This window comes from Bacillus rossius, chromosome 1, assembly GCF_032445375.1.
Source record: "Bacillus rossius redtenbacheri isolate Brsri chromosome 1, Brsri_v3, whole genome shotgun sequence".
Lineage (NCBI taxonomy): Eukaryota > Metazoa > Arthropoda > Insecta > Phasmatodea > Bacillidae > Bacillus > Bacillus rossius.
This window is the reverse complement of record NC_086330.1, coordinates 161383324-161409578: the sequence shown is the minus strand read 5'-3', so window position 1 is coordinate 161409578 and position 26255 is coordinate 161383324. Positions and strand designations below refer to the sequence as shown.

The window sequence follows — 26255 nt, the reverse complement described above, 5'->3', positions numbered from 1 at the left end:
CGCGTGACCTTGCCCAGCTCCCAGCTGTTTACAGTTACAATCTTCTGCGTCCATTACCGTGCGCTGGGCAATGACATCGTTCAAACAAATAAACGATAAAGCACGCGAGTCCTAGCCACGCATAATAAAAAACCTTGTGCCTAAATGTGACATATTCCACATAAGAATATAAATTAGGTTAATACAAATATGGCATTTATTTAGGCTTAAATAAAAGTGACGTACAAAATCACACAGACAATAAAATTAACAATAGAATAACATGATGTCACAGCCGTCGACCAAGAACGGACTTAAACTTCCTCACAGCTGTATGCAGTCGTAGAGTTTTTCATCTATCTCCGGAAACTTTGCTACCGCACCACGGAACGCACGTCTATATTGCCACTGGCCGAAAGCAGTTTGTCTTTACTTTTCTTCCAATCCCTCACACATGATTCGTCGACATCATATTTTTGCCCAGCGGCACGGTTACCGATTTATTCCGCTTCACTGATTATTTTTAAAGTACGCAACTTTTTTCGATTCATTACAAAACTTGCAGCCAACACACGTGTAAAACCACTGGGTACTTTGAAAATGAGGATAGGACAGTGCGTGGGAGCGCGCGTTTGTAACCAGCGAAGCTGCAGTGTGACAACGCTATGAGGAATGTGACCTTGACTGTCTGCCGCTTCCTTCCCCTCCTTTTCCCCTAGCCCTCTTGTCTATCACAGCAACCATCAGTCGCGCCGGCGTTATTTCGTCACCGTGCAAAAATGGCCCAAGACCCATGTAACACCCGCACCCTACTTTTTCGAATCTGATTTTTTTTAAAAAAAGGTGCGGGTGGTACGTGGGTTTATACGGTATTTTGCAACCAACAAAATATTTTACCTCAACATAATTTGTGATTTTTTGCATACTTTTTGCACGTAATATCTTCAATGATACTTCTGAGAACTGCAGGATGCAATTTGAATTATTACCAGTATAAACATTTCGTTAGAGGTTTACTATATAACAATATGGTGGCACAAAAGCTGGTAGCTTATTACGCGACACACATACTTGCAGGTGGCCCGTCGACAGCAGGCTGGCTGTCCGGAGCCGGAGGCTGCGGGTCTGAGGCGTTCTGTGTCTCTGTGTCCTGCCTCCGGGGCTCCGCGACCCCGCCTGCTGTCACGGAGTCCAACTCCGAGGGTGGGGGCGGCATCTGACTCAGATCCACTGACTGCCCACTGCTCACAGCAGCTAGTACGAGCTCGAATTGCTGCAACAGGTGAACACAATTCGTACAGATTCACTGTCAATACCAAATCTGTGGAAATGTAACAAATTGAAAATAAAATTGGAAGAAAAAAAAATTTGTACAAATGTTTTTGGTCTTAGTGAAAAATTCAATGAACAGTCAAAGGTGAATCATTGTGTCTTGTCACTTAATGTTTTCTAACAACTACTAGACTCTTTTCTCCCAGGCTTCCATCCGGGCCCTTCACTGATGCTCAGCCGCCTTGTGGCAGATTGCCAAAGGTTGAGGGACTCGGACTGCAAGGCAAGAGATGCCAGAGCCACTACTTGTAGCTTGTGGCAAATGTCATCAAGCTTTCTCAACAGCCTTAGCTGGCCCAAAACTACATCACCAGAGACCAGATTAATGGTGAAAAATGACAAATCTTCCAGTCTAATCAAAGATCACAAACTCAAATTCTAGTACTAGCGGGAGCACACGTAATAACTCTCTCAAGTCAGTGAGGAACTAGAAACTACACTGCCATTTTCACTGAAAACCCTGTTAAGGTCCTTAGCCATTAAACAGCTTTTGGGCAGTATGTGACAAATGCATCTCGTAAATGTCACAGGAGACTTTCGCTTCACTGCTCATTATGCTTCAAGAAAGAACAGAGACTACACATACTGTGTCACGTTTGCTGCTACTAGTTGAACACAGAACAGACTACGACATGAGTGACGCATCTCTCAACTAGGGGCTGGACAAATTAGCAGTATGCTATACACAGAGATGCCAACCTTGTGGAGTGCCTGTCAGTAGTGAGCAACATTTGGAATAATAAGGAGTGAAGAGGGGGAAGGGGGGGGGGGGGAGAGGTGTGTGTGTGTGTGTGTGTGTGTGTGTGTGTCCAGGGACCCTCCCCCGGGAAAATTTTGACGAAATCGCGAAATTTTACAAACAATTTTGGAACTTCATTCTAAGCACTTACAAATGTGTTTCCAAACGCCTATTTTGATTTTTACAGCATTTCGTTTTCACGAAATAACCTTCGATGCTGCGAAATTCATTACTATTCACGATATTCTTGTTGTTTCACGAAATATCCACGAAATGTCAGAATTTTAACGCGATATGAATATTAAGTTTCACAATAATACTTTTGCCGCAAAACGTATTCGTTTAGTAAACAAAAACATCGTAAGCCATCTTTATTATAAGATGCGCCATAGATGTGGTGAAGCAAAATAAATACCAAACACTCGGCCTGAAAGCGGCAACCATTTATCAGCGATCCTAGCAGGATGTGGATGAAGTTAGCAGTTTGGCCATATTCGTTTCCGTTGCAGAGGTACTTATCTCGGTTCCGTTGTTGTATTGTTTGTAAATAATAACAGAGAGGTTATGGGATTTTAACGTTGCAATACGCCGGTCATGTGAAATGACCAAATGAGGTTTGAAAAGATCCTACGTTCCATGTAAATAGGTAAATGTGAACGAAAATAGGTAGTTGCGGTTTGTTTAGTTTGAAGTTTACTTGATACTTCACAATGCCTAACGTTGTATCAGTGTTTGAACGAGCAAAGAATACGAGCATGAAGGATTCATTGTTTTTAATAAAGAAAACCGGATAATGATGTGTAAATTTTGCAATACGGTGGTAGATTGGAAAAGGAAATATACTTGTGAAAAACACTGCAAACAGCGAGCATCTCATTTAGAGAAGAAAAAAAGTCAAACATCACTATCAGGTTGTGGAGTTAAAAGGGAAGTGACACTCGAAGATAATATTGTTCGCCATAAACGAGCAAAGGAAATTAAAGTCAAATTTGCAAGCGATACAGTGCATGCATTTGTTTCTGCAAATATTCCCCTAGAGAAGCTAGATCACCCAGCTATGAGGGAATGCTTAAATGAATACATGAAAGGTTAGTCAAGGAAATGTGTTAAAGTTCTAACGTCCTAATAAACACAATTTGATGGGAAAGAGGCCGGAAAATGTGTAGTACAACAAAATTATAGTAAATTTAAAAAAAAACCTTGGAGCCTGAAATTTTACATGTACTATAATCATTGTAATTAACTAATTTTTTAGGGAACCCTTTCTTACATGTTTACCAAACTATTTGGCCAAAGTGGCCAATTCTCCTGACAGGAAAAAATTAATTCTATAAATTTTTGTGCAGGAACATAGCAAATGCCTATTTAATACTCAAAATGTTTAAATACATAAACACAGACTGTAAAATTTTAGACACTATTTGTGATGTAATATTTAAGTAATGTGTATATAATCTACTAGATAACATTTCCACTTCTGTAAGGCTTACGCAGGAAACTAGTGATTGCTGTATCAAGTATCATGTACAGCTTTGTGTGTGTATCATGAAATAAAATAATTAGTAGAACAAATGCACTCATTTAACAAAAAAAAATATTTTTTTTTACCAATATATACCACCGAAATACTTTTTTTTTTAACCAAAATATAGCACCGAAATCCTATAATTTATTTACCGAAATCAGGCAGTTTTATTCACCATTTTTCATGGGCTCTAGTGATTGAACTTTCACGTTTCGACATTTTTTGTCATTATATCACAAATAACACGCCAAATGTAGTGTAGCATACACACGGAATCAATACACACATAACCGACACAACGGAAAATAACTAAGCAAAACGAAACGGCATAGATATATTGAGTCATTACTGGACACTTGAAAATAAAATGTTACGAAACGTGAGTCTAGGGCATTTTGTTTCACAAGTGTGACATCACACATGCATATATCTATGGAACCACGAACACAACATACCGCATATTGCTGTGACGTGATGTAAACAAACAGAAAAACCATAAAATGCATTAAATCCGTAGTTAAAACCTACAATCCGTATTGCCGTAGTCAAGTAACGAAAATCGTAGAAACTACGGAAAATCCGTAGTACTTGGCATCTCTGTATACATGCTTATTGTTTTGCTAATTTACACTTTAAGTGTTTTTTTTTTTTGCTTATTTCTGACAAATACTATTTCAACTAATTTAAATTTTTTTCCAGTTGCATTAGTTTACAGGTAAAATATAATTCATCTGCAAAACATATTTTTATAAAATGCCAATTAACTATGTACTACAATTTTATCTACAGTTTTCAAAATTGGTTATACCAAAGTATATTTTCACACTTAGAAAGAAACAACCAGGTCATGTAGTTTTTCAGTGACCTGACACCATTTAGTCGTATTTTGTAGTTTGGCTGGGACACATGAGTATTATGTATAATTAAAGTTTTTAAATGTTTATTTTCTACTTTGTTGTCTGTGGTAAAGAAGTACAGTCAAACTTCTCTGAAACGACCCCTCACGGTTCCCAGGAATAGGGTCGTAATAGGGGGGGGGGGGGGGGGGGAATAGATGTTTTCCGAAATTTTAATTTAATTTCAACCCTCCCCCTCCCCCAAACCACTACTCTCTAAGAAACCAGCCGTACAATGGCAGGATGCTGTCACTCACAATGCTAGATGGCTTTGCTTTAAACCCACTTCAACCTTCATGACAAGTCCGTCGCCCTACAGGCCACCTCTAAAGAAAATATGTCAAAAGACAGTTTATTTTTACTGGTTAGTTTACATGTACGTTTTCTGCTTGCCGTAGTTAAATACACTATAACCCCGATGTCACGAGCCCCGGATTTAACGAAGCAGTGATTTTACAAATACATTCTTGGGAACCGTCAAAAAATTGAACATTTTGACCAAAATGTGAAAATCAGAAAAAAATTAAACAAAACGAAATGAAAGATCATTAAAATCTGTTAATTTTAACAAACAGCTTATTTTTGTGTCGGCTTTAATACTTCCAATAATGTTCATGTAAGAATAACAAAAAAATAATGGGACATTTCCTTTAAAAATATGGCAGCAGTAGGTTCTGCAACGCGAGTGGGCGCACACTAAGCTCGCCCGGCTGGCTGGCGGTAGCGGCTTCATGACGCATAAGCTCACCCCTCCCTCCCCTCGTTCACATTCTTCAAGGCTAGCTCATCCCTCCCAGACACACAAACCATCAACAGTAGAATCCCGCAGATGCGTCCATTCCGTTTATATGACCGTTTTTTGAGAAACCGTGAAAAATTTAACCAGAGAAAGTCGAAAATTTGAGTAAAATCGGCTGGAAAACAAGTCTGTTACACTTTGTTGGGCACTATGTGTTCACGTTTATCTTGGCGAGAGCTGTACTGTAAGCAGGCAGGCATACAAAAGACTGCTAAATATAGATACCACCCCTCTAGACTGTCCACGTGGCAGTGTCTAGCCGAGCTCGGCGCGTCCACTATCGCACGAAAAGCCGCCTCAGCTGTCATGTTAGCTTACCCGCCCGGCGGCTTGATGTCATACGTGACGTGACACTTACCTCTCCCATCCCCTGCTAATTCTTCAAGGCTCATCCCTCCCAGAGCCACAAACATTGTAAAAACAACCCCCCCCCCCCCCTCCTTTACCAACTACATAACATTTCAACACATTTCCTCCCTTATTTCAACCTTCTGCGTGAGAAACTGTCAGCATCCTCCTCCCCTCCTACACCGCGTGCGACAAAAGCCAGGTTGTATAGTCCATTCTCTGTAAAATAAATATTTTTATGGGCTTATACGACTGTCCTTCGCCGTTAATAAATACTTTATAAGTTTAAGTTATTATGATACAATTTGTTTATTAGTCATACAGCAGTTTCTGCTGAAAAATCACTAATACCTTGAATTTTATTGAATAGAAAAATTTAGCAGGGCCGTAAGCGTAAATATATTTATTTTACTGCATAGTTACTTTTCAATCTGCATTCCAACATTTTTCTTTTCTTTTTTTTTACGCTGCGAAGGGACGAGGAAAAGATAATTGCTTGAGCTGTCAAAATAAACATCGCCGGCAGGGCGGGAGCGCATCCTGTCGGTCTGTCGCTGATTATCTACTCCAAAAACATGTCACAGAATTTCAGGATAGCATTGTTCTTATATCTTTCGTTTATAGCCGAATGTTTTCTACCTGATCCACACAAGTTCCTTCGCCACGTTTTGAACGAAAATAACCAGCCGGCTAGCATAGCCGAACTCGCGTGACGCGAATTCATTTAGCGCGAGTATTTTATGTATTTGGATATTTTTTATTAGGGGGGGTGGGGGGGGGGGGGGGAGGGGGGGAGGGGGTAAAAATTGGTCCGAATTCTCTATTGCGACCATTCCGTTTATAATTCCATTTTTCCGGGAACCGTGAGGGGTCGCATCAGCGGGATTCTACTGTAGTGTCCTCCCTTATAACACTACTTCGCTCTCCTTTGAAAAACATTCAGTGAGAAAATGCTCATTTCACCCTCCCTTCTCCCGTAAAACTGGGCTATTATGAGGGAGGGGTAAGATTGTTGTAAATATTTTCGGACCCCACCCTCCCCACCAAAACACGCCCAAAAAAAGTATGTCAAAATATGTCACTTTTCACACCAAGTTCGAGTTCAGTCATCTCTGGCAAGGAATTTACAAGCTTTCAAACTTAAATATAAATGTATTTTAATAGCAAGGGTCCTATGAAAAGGAATATACCGAATAAAATCAAGCTGCTGTCACCAAACAAAGCATAAAACGGCCCAATGCGTGGTCGCTGCGTTATTGCTCGCGCGAGAGGCGAGACGTGGAATGTTAGAAGAAAGATAAATGCGGGGGAGACAGACAGCAGCCAGTGTATTTCCTGCGTGGGGAATAAGTGGCTTGGTTTTTTTATTTTTTATGCTGGGTGAAGCGACCTTTTTCTATCAACCCACGGGAAAAGATAATTGCTTGAGCTGTCAAAATAAACATCGCTGCGGCAGTTAAAACAAGTCGGCACTCGGCAAGAGAAACGCAGTAACACGCTACTCACTACAAGAAACTTATTTTCTGTCCGATTTTCTTCGGATTTTCGGTAGAGGTCTTCGGGTAGTGGATTTTTAAGCCGGGTCGGGTCGGGTCGGATAATTGCACAAAAAATTCGGGGTCGGGTCGGGTATTGTCTTTCTAACATACCTGATGAAACTGGAAATTGTTATTGCAAAATGTTTTTACTGTATCTTAAATACACTATAAAAAATTAATAAATATAAGATAAAACATAACATCGAATTACAAAATAAGCATTGCTCAACATGAATTTTTTTTTGCAATTCAAATAAAAAACAACCCTACTAAACAGTTTTTACTTAGCCTAATTTTTTATTTTGATGCAAAAAAAAAACCCAGTTCTTCTACATGTTCTGCTGAAAGCCGTTCCCGCCTGTGTGTCACAACATTGCTAGCACTTGAGAACACACGCTCACTGGATACTTCTGTGGCAGGTATTCCCAAATAATGATTTGCTGTTTTGGCGATGCTTGGAAAACGGCTTATTGTATTTAAAATGTTAAAACATTATTTTAGCATTTAAAAACGTGTTCAAATCAGCATTACAGTAAAACCTCGCTTGTACGGCCCCCGGTTCGTACGTACACCTCGGTCGTATGTACAGATTTTCGAAAAGAAAAAAAAAAAAATTGAATATGAAAAATTGTAAGAACGTCAAAGTTAGGTAATTAAAATACAGTCGCATCCTGCAGCCTTCAGAACAAATACGGGCTACTTTAGACATACGCATTGCGCCACACTAAAAATATTAAAAATTAAAAAAAAAGGGGGCGGCAAATTGATGTAAATTACCGTCAATAGCGCGCAGTGCGCAGAGAAAGGTCATTGTACTCGATCAGCTGTTGCTACGGCGTGGCATGGCCGCCGGCTGGCTCTCTCTGTTCTCTGAGCTGCGCATGCGCAGTACGCTCCGCCCAGACTCGTGACCTTCCATCAGCAGCCAGCCAATAGATGCGAGCTTAGCGGAAAAAAATATAAGCTCCACCTCCCGTGTACCAGTTATGTCCAGTTCTAATACCAGTTTATTGGTATACGCACCAGTTTTCTCGCTGCCGTGACGTGTTCAAGTTTATGTTCATCTTGATGTCTTGATACCAATAATTAATTATTTACAATCCCCAGAAATAAATGGTTAGTATAAAAAATATGCGTCAACTGTACAATACTTCCGAAATTATAAAATACGTATAAAACAGTTACCAAACCTCCGCTCATTTTATCTTGTGAAGTTTATGTCTCGTACCAGTATTTTTCGGCTAAGTTGTGACATAAAAACAGTATCAGACAAGCAGCCACGTAATATTCCCGACATTCCTGTTACGTTTATACATTCGTGAGTTTACGTTTTTCCCTCGTGCATTTTAGATTGTCTGCTGCTATAATTACTAAGACTTTTACACGCCTAGACTTAAATTATTACATGTTTAGAAATAAAAACAACTTTCCAAGTTATAAAATATGTATATTTTGCGATTTAAAATGTTCATTGCCGACTATAAACGTTACGTTTTTCATGATGTTTTTAGGCCTACTAGCTAATTTTATGTAGACTTAAAAGTACCCACGGTATTTTTTTTTATTTGAGCAAATATATTGTGTGTTCAGCATAATATATAGACACGGCAGGTCATTTCCCGTGGCAGCAGGACACAGCAACGGCAAGTTAACCAAGATTATTTTTTTTCTTTATTAGACGTCCGACCCGAAAATTTTCGGGTATAAAAAGTGCCCGACCCGAGCCACGGGTAATTTAACTACCCGAAAAATACCCGGAAAGACGGGTACCCGCCGACCTCTAATTTTCGGCAATTTTTTCACGGTTCCTCGAAATCTGGTTGTAATAGAGAGGTGGTCGCAATAAATGGGGTCGTAACAAAAAGGTTTTACTGTATTAATTAGAGGTGGGCAGGATAGGAAATTTTGGTTCGTGACAATTTTAGGTGGGGAAAAAAAGAATTTCCACAGGAAACGGGACACAATAGGGAAACATTTATGAGGTCACATATTCCATAAATTTTTATAGTTTTACACTGGATAAAATGGTCTCATTTTAAAATTTTTGGATAAAATCTCGTGATGATAATTTTAAATGGCAGACAATTTTCATACACTGCAGAGCATCACAAAATATGGCTAAATTCATTCAATTTTACAGTTATTAAAATAAAAAAAAGCCTAATTTGTGAAGTAATGATGAAATAAACATACTTAATAATGTGCTTGTTTGGTATCGTTGCATGCAAAAGTTTTAATGTCATTGTTAATAGTTTTGAGTTTGGACTGCTGAAAATGGTGCATTTTCGATGGCAGGCAGTCTTAGGTTGAAGAGCAGTTGTTTTCTTTGAAAATGGTTTGTTAGTAACAATACTGGAACGTAGACACGCAATTCTCTGCAATAAACCGGCATACAAAGTAATTTCCTCCTGACATTTGGGAAAGATATGTTCCCATTTTTTCCTGAAAAATCATGACCCCCCACCCAGCTCTAGTCATAAATCGCCACCTTTGCGGTACGGATGCACTTGAGGGCCATGTCAGAGTCCCCAGCCTTCTTGAACTTGAGCGCTGCCAACTTGTACTGATCCCTCCTTGTGGTCAGGACATCCAGCAAGCCGGGGTCTACGACTGCAGCAGGCGGGGCGGGCTCGCTGCTGTCTGGGGTGGGCTCGCTGCTGTCCGGAGCGGGCTCTGCAGCAGGCGGGCTAGGTGGCAAGGGTGCTGGACGATGGGGCGCCACATTCTCTGTACATTCATCAAAGGATCCATTAATTTCTGCCATACTCCACAAATACAAAACATCACAATAATAAATTGACGGATATCTAAAACTTGGAAGGTAAACATAAAACTGTAATACATAAAAAGAGTCTCATTGGTAAGAAAAACTTCAGACAAACTATGTACAGTACATTTATGACTTTAACAATAAAATAAAAAATCTATTGAATGGCCATACTACTAAGAAGCGTGTTCGTATGTGCATGAGTGTTTGTGTGTGTATAGAATGCTGTTTTATGTTGTGAGAGTGTAAAGGAGATATCACAAATTAATTTTCTTTTTTAGGTGATAAATAGTGATGTAAAATTGAAATAAATAAGAAATTGTTACAATCTTGGAATTGTAACTCAGGTATGCACTTAATTAAAATAAATACAAATCTTTATTAACTATATTAGTGAATATCACGGTTCTTAGAAGCGATGAATATCAAAACACAACCAAAATAATATTAAAATGATTTAAAGTTTTAGTTGGATCATTAGTATGTTCGAAACTCCTGCCAAGGTAGTGAGGCCATCTGCGGTGTAGAGCCTTTGCGTTAGTGGAAAATCAACATGGTGGTACGACTAGGCTGAGAAGCATGTTGGTAACTCTTTTTACGATGTTAGTATGTGGGAAGAAGAGCGCTTCGATCATGCACAAGTTTCTGATGTGGAACTTTCAAACAAAGCAGTATGTTACAAACTAAACAACATGCAAAACTTTGTTTCATGGTTGCTAAATTGAGAAAACACAATTCACAACATACTGGCTCACAGGTAAAAATTATCTCCTAAAATTGAAATTTATTTACCAAATGTTTTAAAATTCCTGAAATTGCATGAGAAAAAAATAGGGATGTAATTTCCGCATATTTCTTTGATTCCAGTTACTCAATTTTCCTCGATTCAAGGTTCAATTATGATTTTAATTCCAAATCTTTCTTTCTTTCTGAATAAAATTATGGATTTTAGACAGAAGGTTAACCTAAAGAATAACACTTAAGAAGTCTAAATATACGTACATTTTCTGAAAATTTCAAGTAAAACTATGTGAAGACTTTTTCAAGGGACTGGATGATAAAAACTTATAATGAGGGAAAACTTCTTAAAAGGGAAATAGTAAATATCAGTTGCTACATAAATTTTTTTTATTAAAATGACTTACATTACACGCTGTTTGTTCAGCTTTCTCTTTTAAAATTTGACCATTTGTGGGGATTCCATTACCACAAATATATGTTGTTGGTTAAAAGCCTTGGATTACTTTAAAATGTTTATTACGGAATTAAGTAATTATTCAAAATATTGATTTACCATTGAAGATCCTCAGAGGCCCTGGTGCAACCTGTACAGTGTTTACCTCTCGAATTTTATTTTTTAATGGTAGTAGACACCTGTAGGAAGACTCTTAGGTCTATAGACATAATTGCACATTTTGATGTTAAAAAAAAATAAAAACGGGAACAGAATTTGCATTATTTGCATGTAATCACGTAGGCTGTTGTCCCAAGCTCTCTGTAAAATGATGCACCCGGGCAGTAAATAGATCCAGCGGATAGCGCTAACTTCAGCACAGTTAGCATTCTTGGTACTGGTGTTAACCTCTGTGGTTATGTTTTTGCAGCAATCGTTAATTTTGCTTAAAGGGTATTACAAAATTTATGAATATTTTCAGTACAATTCTTTGTCAAAAATACATGTATTTAAATATACAGGATAATAAATATTTTATTTATGAATTAATTAACACTGAATAACAACATGTTCACTGTGATGGACCAGAAAAAAAATCATTTATATAATGGCTACCGATCGCAGTTGTTTTGTTTACAGCAGTGAAGTTCCATAAACATCTCGGTCACGGACGACCAAAATCAATGCCACGTTAGAAAGAATATAAACAAAATATATTGAAAAGTGCTGAAAAAGCACATGCTACAAATTCTCACCTTTTAAATAAAATTTTCATTGCAATAATACTATCACTCAAAACCAATTTATTCCCCCTTCAATCGCGTATACGATTTTCTGTGCTGTTTTTTTCTACCCAAGGCACAAGTTTTCATATCCTGAACGGTTTTAAAATATTTTAGGTTTTTTTTTCTTCTTTTTTTCCCAGCAGGCATATATCATTGCTACCGCAAACCTTCTGCAATCATTGCAACATCATCTTGCAGAAAAACAAAATAAAAAAGCACAATCCACATGCAAGATGTCCGTCGTTCCTTTAAGCAGTAGCAGGTCAACCAACCTTAGAGCTTAAAGGAACCTGTACATTATGCAGCGTTGTCATGCGGCATTGTCAAGTTTTGAATAAGCCTTGTACCATAATTTTTCAACACACTTTTTACGAAAAATTGTGCACAATTTAATGGTAAATACGGTATAAGTCCGGCCAAAAATGGGAAAAATAGCAAGCTGAGTAAATTAAAATGTTCATCATTACATCCACCATATAAAATTTTTACCACAGTGCTCAAAAAACAATGAAATTGAATTAGATACTAATATTGCTGTACCAGTTGCGTCACATGTCACGTAATCAGGTCAACGAATGGCCAGTGGTTTATATTTGTTGCGTATTCATCGACGTTATGCCTCAAATGAAGGAAATGATATACAGATGGAACAGCCTCACAAACTATATGAATGCAAGCAGATTATTAGTCAAAAAATATAGCATAACAGCGTGTTGCGTGCAGAAAAGGTTTTGATGCTCATGTTTGTTATTGTTTTTAAACAATTATCAAAAATTTTAACAATAATTAATGTTTAATAGTGTAAAGATAAACTTTATTACATTATTTTATTCCTGAAATGATGAACATTATATGCGGGAAGCATCTATAAATTCAAAAGTCTTGAATGAGAAAAATTAACATAGGAAGTGATTAAGGGAATAATTATTTAAACGTTATAACCGGGAAAATGTATTAAGCATAACTGAAACTGATCAAAATCCATGATTTTGTATTCCTGTGAAATTCCTCTCTCCTGCCATGATCTTTAACAGTCCAGATTGTTGTGTTTCAATTTATTTGCGTCCGTGAACATTCACACTGAAATTAAAACACTACCTAACTGATAATGAGATATTTTCTGTTTATCGTGATTTAAATGCACAATAGATTTAATAATAATGCAATCTCTTGTGGTAACAGAAAATGAAACAACACAAACGTGAAAACAATGCATTTTGTACAAAAATTGTTTACACACAGGAAGCAACATGTCACGCACAAAAATAAATCTTCAGCATTCAATATAGGCAAAAAATATTTACTTAAAAGTATCAAAAATGTAACGTGAAATTAGCTTCAGGATTGGAAAGAAAAAAAAAGTTTATGAATAACATAGTTGGCCAGTCTCCCTTAAATTAATTACTACAACATGGCATTATGAAGTTGCAAGTGAAAGATGTTATTTTAACAAGTAGAGAGAAAAGTCAATGTTGTATTTATGAAATAAAGCTGTTATATTGAAATGAGTTTACAATGTTTTCCTTGCAAGTACAGAACTCTAACTTTGGTTAGTACAGTGTTATGGATAAATGTGATTGTGATTGTGATTGTGATCCGACCTTAAAATAATTTACTGCATTTTTAGTAAATTAGTGCTAGGCGAGTTGCGTAAACATTGTCAGCTTACTGGCAGGAAAATAACACAATTGTGGCAAGAATTAATTTATGTAAACCTATTTTACATCCAGATTATCGACATTTCTTATGACCTACCATTCTAAATATGATACGATTCTTTATATGAAACAATTCCTCCTCACAGCTTGTAGAATCTGCATTAGAGGAGGTGGAGGGGGGGGGGGGGGGGGAACGAGAAAACTAAGACTCGATTCTTTTGGTGTCACTAATGCACATCATGTATTGGCTAACTTAAAATTAGTAATACCGTGTTTTATCAATGGCCGCACATTTTATTCTAAAATCAAGTTTAAAAAGTACGGGTGTGACCATTATGCGGGAAAAAATTTTTTGTTCATGGAACGTCCGTTTATGTAAAAAAAGGTGGAGTATACAAGAGCACGCCAAACAATCTATATTAATAATTCCTTAAACAAAAACCTTTCTTCAACTTTAAATAGAAAAACCAAAACTCTAACACGAACGCAAGCTACTTGAATCTGACGTGAACTAACGTGTCGTAGTACACACTTGCCATGAAAGAATTCGGGCTATCAAATGTAGTTAACTCAGCACCTGACAGAGAGCGCGCGTTGCATCCAATCGGCGAGATATCGATATTCGACTACGTGCGCGCGCTCTATACGGGAAGCAACATAACCAAACATGAATGATGCGCTGGCTACATTTTTGTAAGCGGTACGCTGCGGTAACGCAATCAGATAAAGGAAATACCGTTTAAAAACGTCTTTAAAAGAAAATTTACACGTCAGACAACTTTGTATTTCAGTTAATTAAATAAATAAGTGGTAATGACCTAAACAAATTTTAGATTATACCTACACTGCGGCGACGCAGACGATCAGATAAAGGAAATAACGTTTAAAAACGTCTTTATAAGAAAATTTACACGTCAAACAACTTTGTATTTTTCCGCTAATTTATTAAGTGGCAATGACCGAATAAATATTAGATTTCTACTTTAAAATACATCGTTTTATACGGAAAAGATACCTACACAAAGCGCTCGGCATCTACTAGCGGGACCAAAAACATCATGCGACGTTTACGCGAAAAAATTTTTTAGTTCCAATTTTGACAGCCTAAAATATGGTTGCGACGATTACGCGCGTGCGACCATTAAGCGATAAAACACGGTACATAAGGCAAGTCTAAATATGTAGTAGTATCTGGAAATTTTTACAGCAACAGTAAAAATTTATTTTTGGTAGTCTTGACATAAAAATTGCCGCCTGTCTTATTCAAAATTTAATAAAATTACACTATACAACGGAGCACTAATGGAATACAAGGGAGAAAAGCACACAGCAACGTTTGTCATGTTTCCCAAACGAGCAAAATTCAGGTACCCTTATCGCCCTGACAGATGTATCACTGTAGCTCTTGTACCAGCTGGAGGTATTCAGTGCCAGCTAGGCATGACTCAGTTTTCTTCCTGGCTGTAAAAACAAGAGTGCAGTTGTAGGAGTCAACTAACTCACCGGCGTCGGGAGGAGGGGCCACGTCATCCTGGTCTGTCGCTGGCGGCACGTCGGCAGGTTTGTGGAGCTTCACTGCCACTGGCGGTGGTATGTCCTCCTCGTTGACCACTCTCCCTGCACGGGCTGCTTTCAGCTGGTCCATCAGGGTCTTGATACCGCGTCCAAACCTGCAATTCAAGAAGCCCATGACCGTAAGTGGTCACATTTACACAAAGACAATATACTTAGTAAACTTACCTGAACATAAATAAAAAAAAAGGTAGATCACTAAAAAAAAAATTTGGCACTGCACTCAATTGCCTATCCTACTGATAGTATTTTAAATTATTGTTATTTTATCAAAATATCAATAAAAACATTAATATTTTAAATAATATGTGGGCATGAGATTTAAATAAATAAAATTTAATCCATAAAGTATACGTATGCATAGTGAAAGGTCTTTAATCCAGCACATCAGACAATAGTATATTATTTATGGTATGCTGCTCCACAAATAAAATAATCACAATAATATTTTTCTTTGGTATTCTCATTAGAACTATATTAACATGTGATATTCCAGCAAAATCACTAATTCAGCTTGACCGTGGTCCCTAACCTATGCTGCTCTGTAGAAAAAAAAGATGAACTTTGGTCTTCTTCAATTAATCATTACGGAAATGAAAACAGACAGTACGCAACAATAAACTTTAAAAGAATTAAAATTTCCAGCAGCACAGTAATGCAATCTGTACCCAAGTACAACAGTTCAAATCCCCTTGAAAAAATCTAAACACAAGACGCTCAATTGGGGTCAATTATAAAATGTTACGAACTATACAATGCCAGTTTAAAGATCATTTGGAACCCAAGGAAAGGAATGAAGAAGATATTTTCAAGAACATTCAATTTTGACAAATGATCACCTTCTGGCTCTGGAGGACTCGTTAGCTGCCTTGGCATTCTTCTCGGCCTCCTGGTACATTCTCAGTCGTTCCTCCAGGACTGAAACGAGGCTGCCCCCAGAGGCAGGGGAGTCGGCGCTGGGTGCTGGCGCGGGTGCCACAGGGGCAGGCTCTGCCTCGTCACCCTGGAGCTCGCTTAGCTCGGCCTGGACAACAGCATGCGTCAATGAATCAAGGTTTATTGAGAGGGGACGATAAGTGCGACGCTCTTTCATGTTTCTAAGCGGTATCGCATCCAAGCGCAAGGCTCTGAACTGGCATGCTGTCTTCTCGTTGTGCATCGGGCAACTATAAAATTAAAGCTGTAACCATAACATTAGATGGTGGAGAAATGAAAGTAAAGGTGTAATGCAAGGCCCTTAAATGGTTTCGAGAATCTTTACTGGGCATTTCAAGTCTGGAAATTATTCTGAAAACACATTATTTAGCTCTTTTCACTTGTCTAAAAATACAGTCTAAAAACAAAATATGGTAACAGAACTACTTGTCCACCCTCAGCGAATTCTTATAATTCTTTTCGTACCACTCATAATATCTTGAACAGTTTTCAAATGGCATAGTTTTTACTGAAGCTATGCACAGCGTATGTGTGTCCAGATAGGCAGGCACCTTAACATCCTATTCACAGAGAGATCATTAGAGATGATGAGGGGTGAACAGGAAAGGGGAATGGAAGAACCCAGAGAAGACACAAGTTTTACACTTGCAAAAAAATAAACCAGGTTAGAACTCGGGAATCAAAACCAAATAGCTCTGACATTATCATACAACCGCTGAGGGCCACAAAAGTACATTAAAAATTATTGTTTTATCAAGTGAATTCTGTGATATTTTCTACAAATAATGACTTTTTAATGACTAAAGTTGTCTTTAGTGACCCAGTTGACACACTTGAAGACCTGATAATACATTTAAACACAAGTGTTTTTGGAGACTATGCCTTGGACATATGTCACTTCTCACATAAAATAGAGTTTAATTAGACCTTAATTTGAATTTAATTGGAAAACTTCTGATTAAAAAATATTAATTTTTTTTCAATTTGTTATAAAGCATGTAAGAATCCTTGAAACAAACTGTGTCTAGGTAGTAGTTAGAATATTGTTACTTAAATTTAATTGTTTTTAATGTGGTTTTTGGCCACTTCAATTTTCCTCAATGATTTTTCGGGTATGTTAGATGAAATAAAATAAAATTAAAGTGACGAAGAATACCAATCAAAATAATCAGTAAATGAGAAAAAAAACTTTGCACAATTAAAAAAAATGTTATTTCATATGTGTTCTAATGTTCTATGTTTTAAAAATAGTTTATAAACACTATAAGCATTATAAACACTATATACTAAATAAACACTAGGACTATAGACAATTCCACTCTCAGATTGCAGTGTGGAAGTAAATGGATGCTTTATCTCTCTTTCTAACACATACAGACTGCCGTTAGCTCTGAACTTGTTTCTTCGTACGTTGTCATATATCGCACAAATTTGAAATTGTAATTTTTGGACACAGCTTTCTCGATTATTGTATAGCACTGAAAAATGCATCAGGCAATGTATATTTTGCATAGTTAATGGCATTTTAAGAGACTGAATTTTTTTTTTTACAAATGTAACTTGCTCCCTGAAATCTGTTTTGAAGTATTCCAAAATGTATCACATAAATAAATAAATAAATAAATAAATAAATATATATATATATAATAATCTACAAACTGTATTCAATTCAGATGTTTTAAATTTTCTTGGTTAAGGAATTCATGTTTTAGGGCACCCCCAAATATATCTCAAGACAAATACGCTCCAAGTTTCAGTTATATAATTTTTTAAAATCCGAAAAGTCTTTCCTCGGAAAATAACGCATCAAAAAGTTAATCAGTGGTAAGGTTTTTGCTATTAAAGTTAGATGAGGGTTGGAAGCATGAAATACGTTCACAATAAATAGAACTTGTTTTTAAAAGCAACAACATCACAATCGCTCCTAAAGTTTACGTGTCTATAGCTGTGAGGACGTCTCTTACAAGTGCAAGAGCGCGCTGTAATAGAGGCTCGCTTCGAAACTGCTGTCGTGTCATGAGAGGAAACATGACCCTGTGTTTAGAGAAGTGGGGTTCTATCTTGCAAGCAAGTTTACAGATAAAGGCTTCCTTATTCCTTAGTCCAGCTATTTCCTTCAACACGCATTTCTGAATACCAGCCTGCCAGTCAGTATCGTGTCTCGTGATCAAACAATGCATTGTTGTGTACAGTAAATCATTACAGTTTCAATTTTGACGGGTTATTTATTCATATGTCTGATTTTATTTTCTGCCTTTATGTGGATTACATAAATGTGAACTATGGAAGGTGGAAAACAAACAAGAAAATAAATTTGGTAAGCTACGTGGGTGGGGGTGCAAGATTGTGTTTAAAGAATTGAGAATTTTTCAAAAAACTTTAATGTGAACAATGCAATTAAAGAAGCTGTGGTTATCTTTGGCCAACAGCAGCGTAATAATTAAAAGGTACATATGTGTTATTATTAATTTTTTTATGAAGTTCACTTTATAATTATCGTATGAATTTGTACCAATGAAAGCGTGAATGGTTTCTTGTTGTAAGTCAGAGTAAAAAAGTGGCGTCGTATTACAAATCTATAACTGTGATAGAATAAAATATAAATTATGATATGAGTTCTAAAATGCTTTTTGTGCAATAAGAATTCCAAAGAAATACATCTCCAATTCTTAATGTGTCCGAGATTTGGCAACAGTGTGTGCCATAAGCTGTGTACTGCAATATAAGAATAAGACAGTCTATAGAGTAATGGTTTCAAAATTCAAGCCAAAAAAAAAAAATTCATATTGCACATGAGCGTAAAAAATGAAGCATGTCAAAGCAAGAAAGAACAAACACCTAGGCAGATTTATTTTTAATTCCTCACCAGCAATTCTGGATCGTCATCATCTCCTGAAAGTTCTTCATCCGATGGAATTTCTTTCATGCTCTCTGCCACCATTGCATCTAGATTTGCTTTCGGAACAGGAGGTGGCCGCACTGGAACAAATAAATGGTTTACCTTTATAATCTTGTACTTATTTAGTGAAATGACAAAATGAGATTATAAAAGCATGCAAGACTGCAGCCTTAAAAGTATTCTCCAAATTATGTTGTATTTTGCTTAATACTGATGTGATTTATAGATTAATATGTGCTTCCAATTACTCAGCTAACCATAAAAAATATTTATGTTCAGTAAATAAAGTCTCATTTTATTTGTATGAATGAACATATTATATGTAGCTAAATGGTAGCACACCCACAAGCAAAGTGACTGGAAATAACATAGTCACTGAATTGTTCTCATATGTAACTTATTTTTAATTTATATGGACAATAAATGCAGGTTATTTTTACAAAAGGCCTAAAACAAATACATCTACAATACCAGGAATGTCACTCGACATGTCTATGGTGGTTCAGAAATGGCTAATGTCGCCAGTGTCCCCACCCGACTGTTGCTTAAAGAAACAGTCATGTTAAGTCTATCACATGCTGGGGGAGGGGGGGGGGGGAGTTAATGGCGGAATAACTGCTGCAGGAGGAAAGGAAAACCTCCCTACGAAGCTCATTATGACTTTGTATTCAGTGATTTCAGCTAGTAGGAAATTAATTATACTTAAGGTACTTGCATGACACCACACCACACAATGTTTAAACATATATTTTATCAAGAAACTGTAAAAAAAAAAAAATCTACAATTCATTTCTGCATATGAAAATAAAAAGGTTCTAAGAACGCAAGATTTTTCAGATTTGGTAAATGTTAAACGTAGCCATATCTTAGTCACTTTTTCATACTGCTATACTCATGAGACTACCACAGGAACCTGCACTTGATATAAATAATAGGTAGCCAGGCCATTTTTTAATAATAATAAAAAAAAAACACCTGCTCTTGCCTCGTTTGGGTGGTTTTGGTGTGTCATCAGCAGTCAATGCCAATAATTCTGCTTCAAGGTCATCGTCATTATCTTGCTCAGCATTTTCCATGCCCGTCATGTTGTCGATGTCTGGTACTTCAAACAGCCCATACTACAAAAATAAATAAATAAAATAGCATCTACAAAGTTGCAATGTAAAAGATCCCATAATTATGTTTGCAGAATACATCTGGTTATTGCTATTAGAACACAGACTATATAGAATACTTAGTTGAAAATAAAATATTTGTGTTCCTCTATCCTAAATAAACAGTAGACTGAATACTGATAGATACTGAGAGATAGGCGATAGAACGACAGCCCCTCCAAACCAGCCACCTCCATCCTCTTTCCCACCAAAAGAAGATTAAATGAATTTAAAATCGATGTGAGAAAACAATTTTTTTCTATATAATTATGAGTGCACAAACATAATGCTTGAAAATTTACCAAATTTCCCCTTTAAGAAATAATATTGCATGTATCCTCTAACTTAATTAAAGTAATAAATAAATCAGAACAAAGTAGCATAAAAAATCTCTTTTATACAAACTAACTTTAATTTTGCATGCAAATAATTAATAGAAATAAAATAATAAAAGGACTGGAGTGATATTATAAAAACCAATGGTAATGTATAAATTCAATTAAAAAAAATTAATAGTTTAATTTAGTAAATTAATTGAGATAAATTTTAATTAATAATGAAAAATCACTAAATATGATGAATGTTTGTACAAAATTATTATTGTAAATAAATTATACATACAGGTACATAACCTCACAAACACTCACATGAAACTGGTCAGGAGATAAACCTTCCACAGACACTCCCTGCCAGCGACAATGGAACCTTACAAGCAACCTGGCATCGTTATACATATAGAAACATAACCTCTCTTATATAAATACACTTGAAAAAGTTTATAAACCTAATTTCTATTACTAACATTTACAATAAATAAATGTTTTCGATTATACAGACCAGTATTCAATATCAATCACTAAAGTACATGATTTAAATGCACACATATAATTTTTATTTGCATGAAGCCTTTCTTCATCCTGTCAATTTTTGATGCTTGTAGTGCAAGCATCGTTAAAATTCATTCACATAATTTTTTCATAACGTGCCTTAATAAGTATAACCTAATCTCACTTATATAAATACACTTTAAAAGATTATAAACACTATTTCTAAAATGTTTTTAATGATATGGACAAGTATTCAATATCAATCACTAAAGTACATAGCCTACACCAATTAAAAGCATATACATACACCAATTCCTCACTTAGCACATCTTCAAATCGTGCAAATTCATTTAGCATGATGTTAATTTTACTGCTCCAGTCTTGAATAGCACATCTGTAAATTTCAGTTAGCACGAAATCGCCACAGGAAAAAAAAAAGTCATGCATGACACCATGAAATCTGCTTCATCTTGGTAAACAACATAAGTACCCTGGCATACAGTTAGCCATACAAGGAAGGGATGCGTGCACAGGTCTGACTATGCTATCAGCTGTAGTACAATTATCAGCTATGGCAAGTTCAGTTGTGGATATTGGGTGTCAAGAACCAAATGTTTTTACGTCCACACGTATGTTGCTGTGCCATACTATTGTCAACCAGCCACAGACCTGGCCGTGATGAACTTCATTCTAGCCAGTGGCAGGAAACTTGCAAGCTTAAACACAAATCAACATCTGCCCATTTGTCTTCGGTAACTAAATGTTTATTGTATGACCGAGATGAATGTATCTTTCAAGTCCAATACAACTACCACGGCAACTTAGACAATAATTGTTAACCAGACACAATGAGGATCAAAACAAAATAAGTAGGTATGACTTAAACTTGTTTTTAAATTTATTATTGTAACTATAATTTATGTTTACAAATACTCCTGTGAAACATATAATACAATTTTCTGTTTAATATAACCTATTGTATATAAGGCTTTCCTAATTTATGGGTGATATTTTTAATGATAACAAATACGGTAATGTAGACAATATAAATTTAACACATTGTAAATATCATAGATGTTGCTATGTCCTATAACTTCACTGTATAAAAAGTTTAGCTACCCACCCAACTGGTACCATTAATGGTATACCTGTAACTAGGTCGCTGTCTGGTGTGAGAGAGAGACATCAGAAGAAGAATAAAGCAAACTAAAAACTAAAAATACATTTTTTAAATTTCTTTACATTTTTCTGATCATTATGTAAAACAGCATTGCAATAGAATAATGCAAGAAGTTTACCAGTAGTTAACCAAAGAAAAAAATTGGAAAACATGATTTTCACACACTACACAAGTTCCTAAATTTACTCCCAAGGGATGATAACGTAATTCACCCTACTTAGTTTGTGAAAAAATTAAAATTTTATATCCAACATTACAATACCTGTGCTTTTATGCCGCCGCTAAAGTTCATTATTTACCCGCGATAAATAGGGATATATGTTTTTCATATACATACTAGAGACATTCCTAAATTAACCCTGCAAGGAAGGTATCTTAATTCCTAATGGTTTGTGAAAAATATAACAGTTGACAGCTTACACCACAATACCTATGTATTCCGCAAACACCAACATTCATTGTTTATGTTTACTTGTGTGGGTTTTTGTAAAATTTTTTGAGAACTTAAGTCAATGTAGGTGTTGTAATAATTAAATTTGTTAAATAAAGACTGTATTACAGTTCTACGGATTTTAAATGCTTGTATTTAATGTTTGTTGTTTTATTATAATAAGATTGTAATTGTATTATAAAAAGTTTGTTTTGTTACATGCATTTAAAATATGTGCTATTTTGAGAGACATAACAAATGAGTCTAATGGCAGCCTAAAATCTGAATCAAATTGTTAACGCCATTCATTTTCAGTGAGGAATACGTACTGTGCACTAAGTAGCTGACACATTTAATTTGGAAGTCTTTTTAGGGAATTCTTTGATTACAGCCATAATATATTCTGAGTTCATTTTGGCTGGAGTTTCATGTCTCCAAGTTTATCCCTGGATCCTGAAGGCTTGATCCTGATGGCATGATCCTGATGGCATGAACCTGCTGGCATGAACCCGTTGGCTTGATCCTGTGATAAATAATGCTTGCTGTTATAGTTTAAAACATAAAAGATCCTGCACATAAAAGAAATTGCGACATAAGAAAGAATTATGATTGTAGATTGAATAAAAATCCTTTTTATTCAACTTACGAACATAAATCTTTATTATATGACAATACTAGCTGCAATACCCGGTGTTGCCCGGGCTGAACACAGGGTATAGTTAGTAATTGTCTTCTTAATTTTAATGTCAAGTGTGAAAATTAATTTATATCACTTTCAGATCCCGACAGACGTTGTTCTGCCAGTTTATAGTTATTTACCTGGTCTGTATGTAATTTAGACTTTATAAAGCAATATAGAAAAAAGCTGAAAAATAAGAGATTACTAATATTGAAAAGATTCCATTATCTAGCTAATGCTCGGCCTGCATTGCAATGCCTTATTCAGTTTTGTTTTGTAATATGTTTGAAGTAGTTCCACATATACAAATCAGTTATCCATCTCTCTATATATATTTATCTCTATTAACATCTATATACCTACATGTATCTCTCTATCTATATTTCTCTCTTTATATCTACATATATACTTCCCACTATCTCTATATCTTCTATATATAAGTCTCTATATAGCTCTATACATCTATAGGTATATCTCTTTATGTAACCCATTTCATTCTCTATACCTACCTCGCTCTATCTCAACTTATCTCTCCATCCCTATCTCTCTCTCTCTCTCTATATATATATATATATATATATATATATATATATATATATATATATATATATATATCTCACGCACACTATCTCTGTCTCTCTTTTATATTTAAATAAATTGTGTCATGTGTGCGCACTTACAAAAACAGACGAAGTGCCGCTATATAAAATGAAATAAACACATTTTTTGACACGATCCGTGCTCCAACTATTGAAAAATAGTTATACCGTCTCAGTAACCTTCATGGGCATACGCATAACAAATCACCAAAATTTCATCGCAATAGGATGAATGGTATAGGAATGCATACGGCACAAACAAACGAAAATTAAAGACATGACAAAAACGCATGAAACGATGGTGCGTTTAAAATTCAAGGCAACTCTGTCTATTGACGAAGTTAAGAACAAAACTGTTATTAGCGCCTTTATTTTGCTAGCCGCTGCGAGATCCACTAAGCGGGCTAGTCTCACCAAGGAGAATAATATTAATTTGCCAGACCTTACTATGTGTATGATCGTGTGTCAGACATAGAGAAATTACACTCACTCATTATTTGTATGTCTATGACTTATGATTTTTTTCTGTGATAAAAGGAAATTATCACTGTTTCACTCCCTTAGGGATGGAATTTCATATTAATATGGGGTCTATGTGTTAATCCAGGTTATAAGCTAGCTGTAGGCCAAATTTCATTCAAATCCATTCAGTATTATATTTTTTTTTATGTACAGGTTCTTCCGACATACTGAATTAAAATAGCAAGCATCATGTACCTACCACAGGATCAAGCCAACAGGATTATGCTATCAGGATCCAGGGAAACACTTCAATACATGAAACAGAAGTACCTATTAGCCTATTTTTAATACTCTTAATTCTCCATTCTCTTGTGCTAAACAAAGAGATACATGATAATGGGCAAACAATGAATGGCAGCAGCAATGTGAAAACACAGGTGTAAGCTTTATACTATTTTTCATGAACAAGGATGAATTAAGAAACAATGTTTTCAGGGTAAATTTAGGGATGTGTCTAGCACTTAAAAAACATATTTTCAGTTTTTATTTACTTTTCGTTCCCCGAAGCCGCGACAAAGAGGGAACACAACTTTGAGCGAAACATTCAACAGTTTTGAAGGTGAGTGGAATCGAACCTACAGCCTCTGGACTGCGATTCGTGTATGCTAAGCTACTACGAACGGAAACAATTTGGAACGAAAACAACCACGAACGAGAACAACCACGAACGAAAACAACCACGAACGAAAACAACCACGAACGGCCTACAGTAATGTAAGCTATAAACTATTATTTTTCACAAACTATTAGGAATTAAGAAACAATACCTTCAGGGTAAATTTAAGAACGCGTGTAATTTATAAAAACCATGTTTTCCAATATTTATTTCTGTTCCAAAACTTGCTACATCCAATAATTAAAATTTCTGAATGTGTTGCTGATTCGTGAAAAAATGTTTGTTAGGCTAAGTCAGCTACATTAATGAAACATATTTAATACATAATTAATGTAGCTGACCTGGATGAAATAACAAACCATTCACAAGTTTTTAAAATATTTTAAATGTTGCCAATATATAACCGACCTTCCACACAAATTAAAAGTATTTCATGTACTTAACCTAGCCTAACAATCAAAGGTTACTACCAGAAAACTACTTGAAATATCTCAATGCCATTTTACAGAATGATTATAAAAAGTCAGGAAGTATAAATGTATTTCCGGATGTGGTCCTCTTCTTGATAACTACCCTGTTCAGCCTTAACTATATGGAGCCAAACAACCACCTACCCTGTGATCCACACGGTTCTTTCAGTTAGGTTTTATCAGTACAACCCCTTATCTGTATGACACCCTAGAAGTATACCAAGTAAATAATATTATAAATTGTTTAATCCAAACGTAAAAGCATTTTATTACCTGAGACAGACCTCCCTTCGCTCTAGTTTTGGGACGAGGCTTCTCTTTAGTTCGTTTGAACATTTCGAATTATAAAAGAAGCATTAGACAACTTACACAAAAACAATATCTTATTATTTAAGTTAGATTCAACGAAAACATGACTCAACCTCTCAAATTACTTCTGTTCACGACCGGAGTCAAAAGAATGGATTTGGACAGCAAAAGCAACAGTTACACAGACACATGGTTGCCATGACACTTTCGCTACAATTTCACTATTTCAAAAACATTATCCCCAAATTACACAAAATAAAATAATATTATAAAAAGAAGCAGGGGAAATAAAGTAAACATATATGTAACACAAAATAAATAAACCAATATAAATAATTAAAACTATATTAAAATAACTAATTTATATGCATTATATCACACTTACTAACGATAGAGCTAGGATAGTCTAGACATACCTAAGCTACATAGCAAATTAAAGTTATAATCATCCATAACAACATGTATATTTTAGAATTACTGATTGGACCGAAAATTTTAATGCTGACGGACAGCAACAAATTA

At 35.8% G+C, this 26255-nt stretch overlaps 1 protein-coding gene across 4 annotated transcripts in view; it reads right to left on the bottom strand.

Annotated features, from left to right (window-relative positions):
• The window catches only part of LOC134546364 (coiled-coil and C2 domain-containing protein 1-like), a 61451-nt gene extending 35556 nt beyond the window's left edge, over positions 1 to 25895 (bottom strand). The window contains exons 1-7 of one of the 4 annotated variants that reach the window (XM_063389154.1): positions 25698 to 25895; positions 19933 to 20065; positions 18915 to 19027; positions 15952 to 16136; positions 15044 to 15210; positions 9645 to 9829; positions 1051 to 1252 (exon numbers count right to left, since the gene is read on the bottom strand). In XM_063389154.1, the coding sequence (XP_063245224.1) occupies positions 1051 to 1252; positions 9645 to 9829; positions 15044 to 15210; positions 15952 to 16136; positions 18915 to 19027; positions 19933 to 20065; positions 25698 to 25760 (1048 nt within the window). In that variant the 5' untranslated portion in view covers positions 25761 to 25895. Of the gene's footprint in view, positions 1 to 1050; positions 1253 to 9644; positions 9884 to 15043; positions 15211 to 15951; positions 16137 to 18914; positions 19028 to 19932; positions 20066 to 25697 lie in introns of all 4 variants that reach the window. The other 3 variants (XM_063389153.1, XM_063389156.1, XM_063389155.1) reach the window with 3 other exon arrangements.
• Between the last annotated feature and the right edge of the window lie 360 nt (positions 25896 to 26255).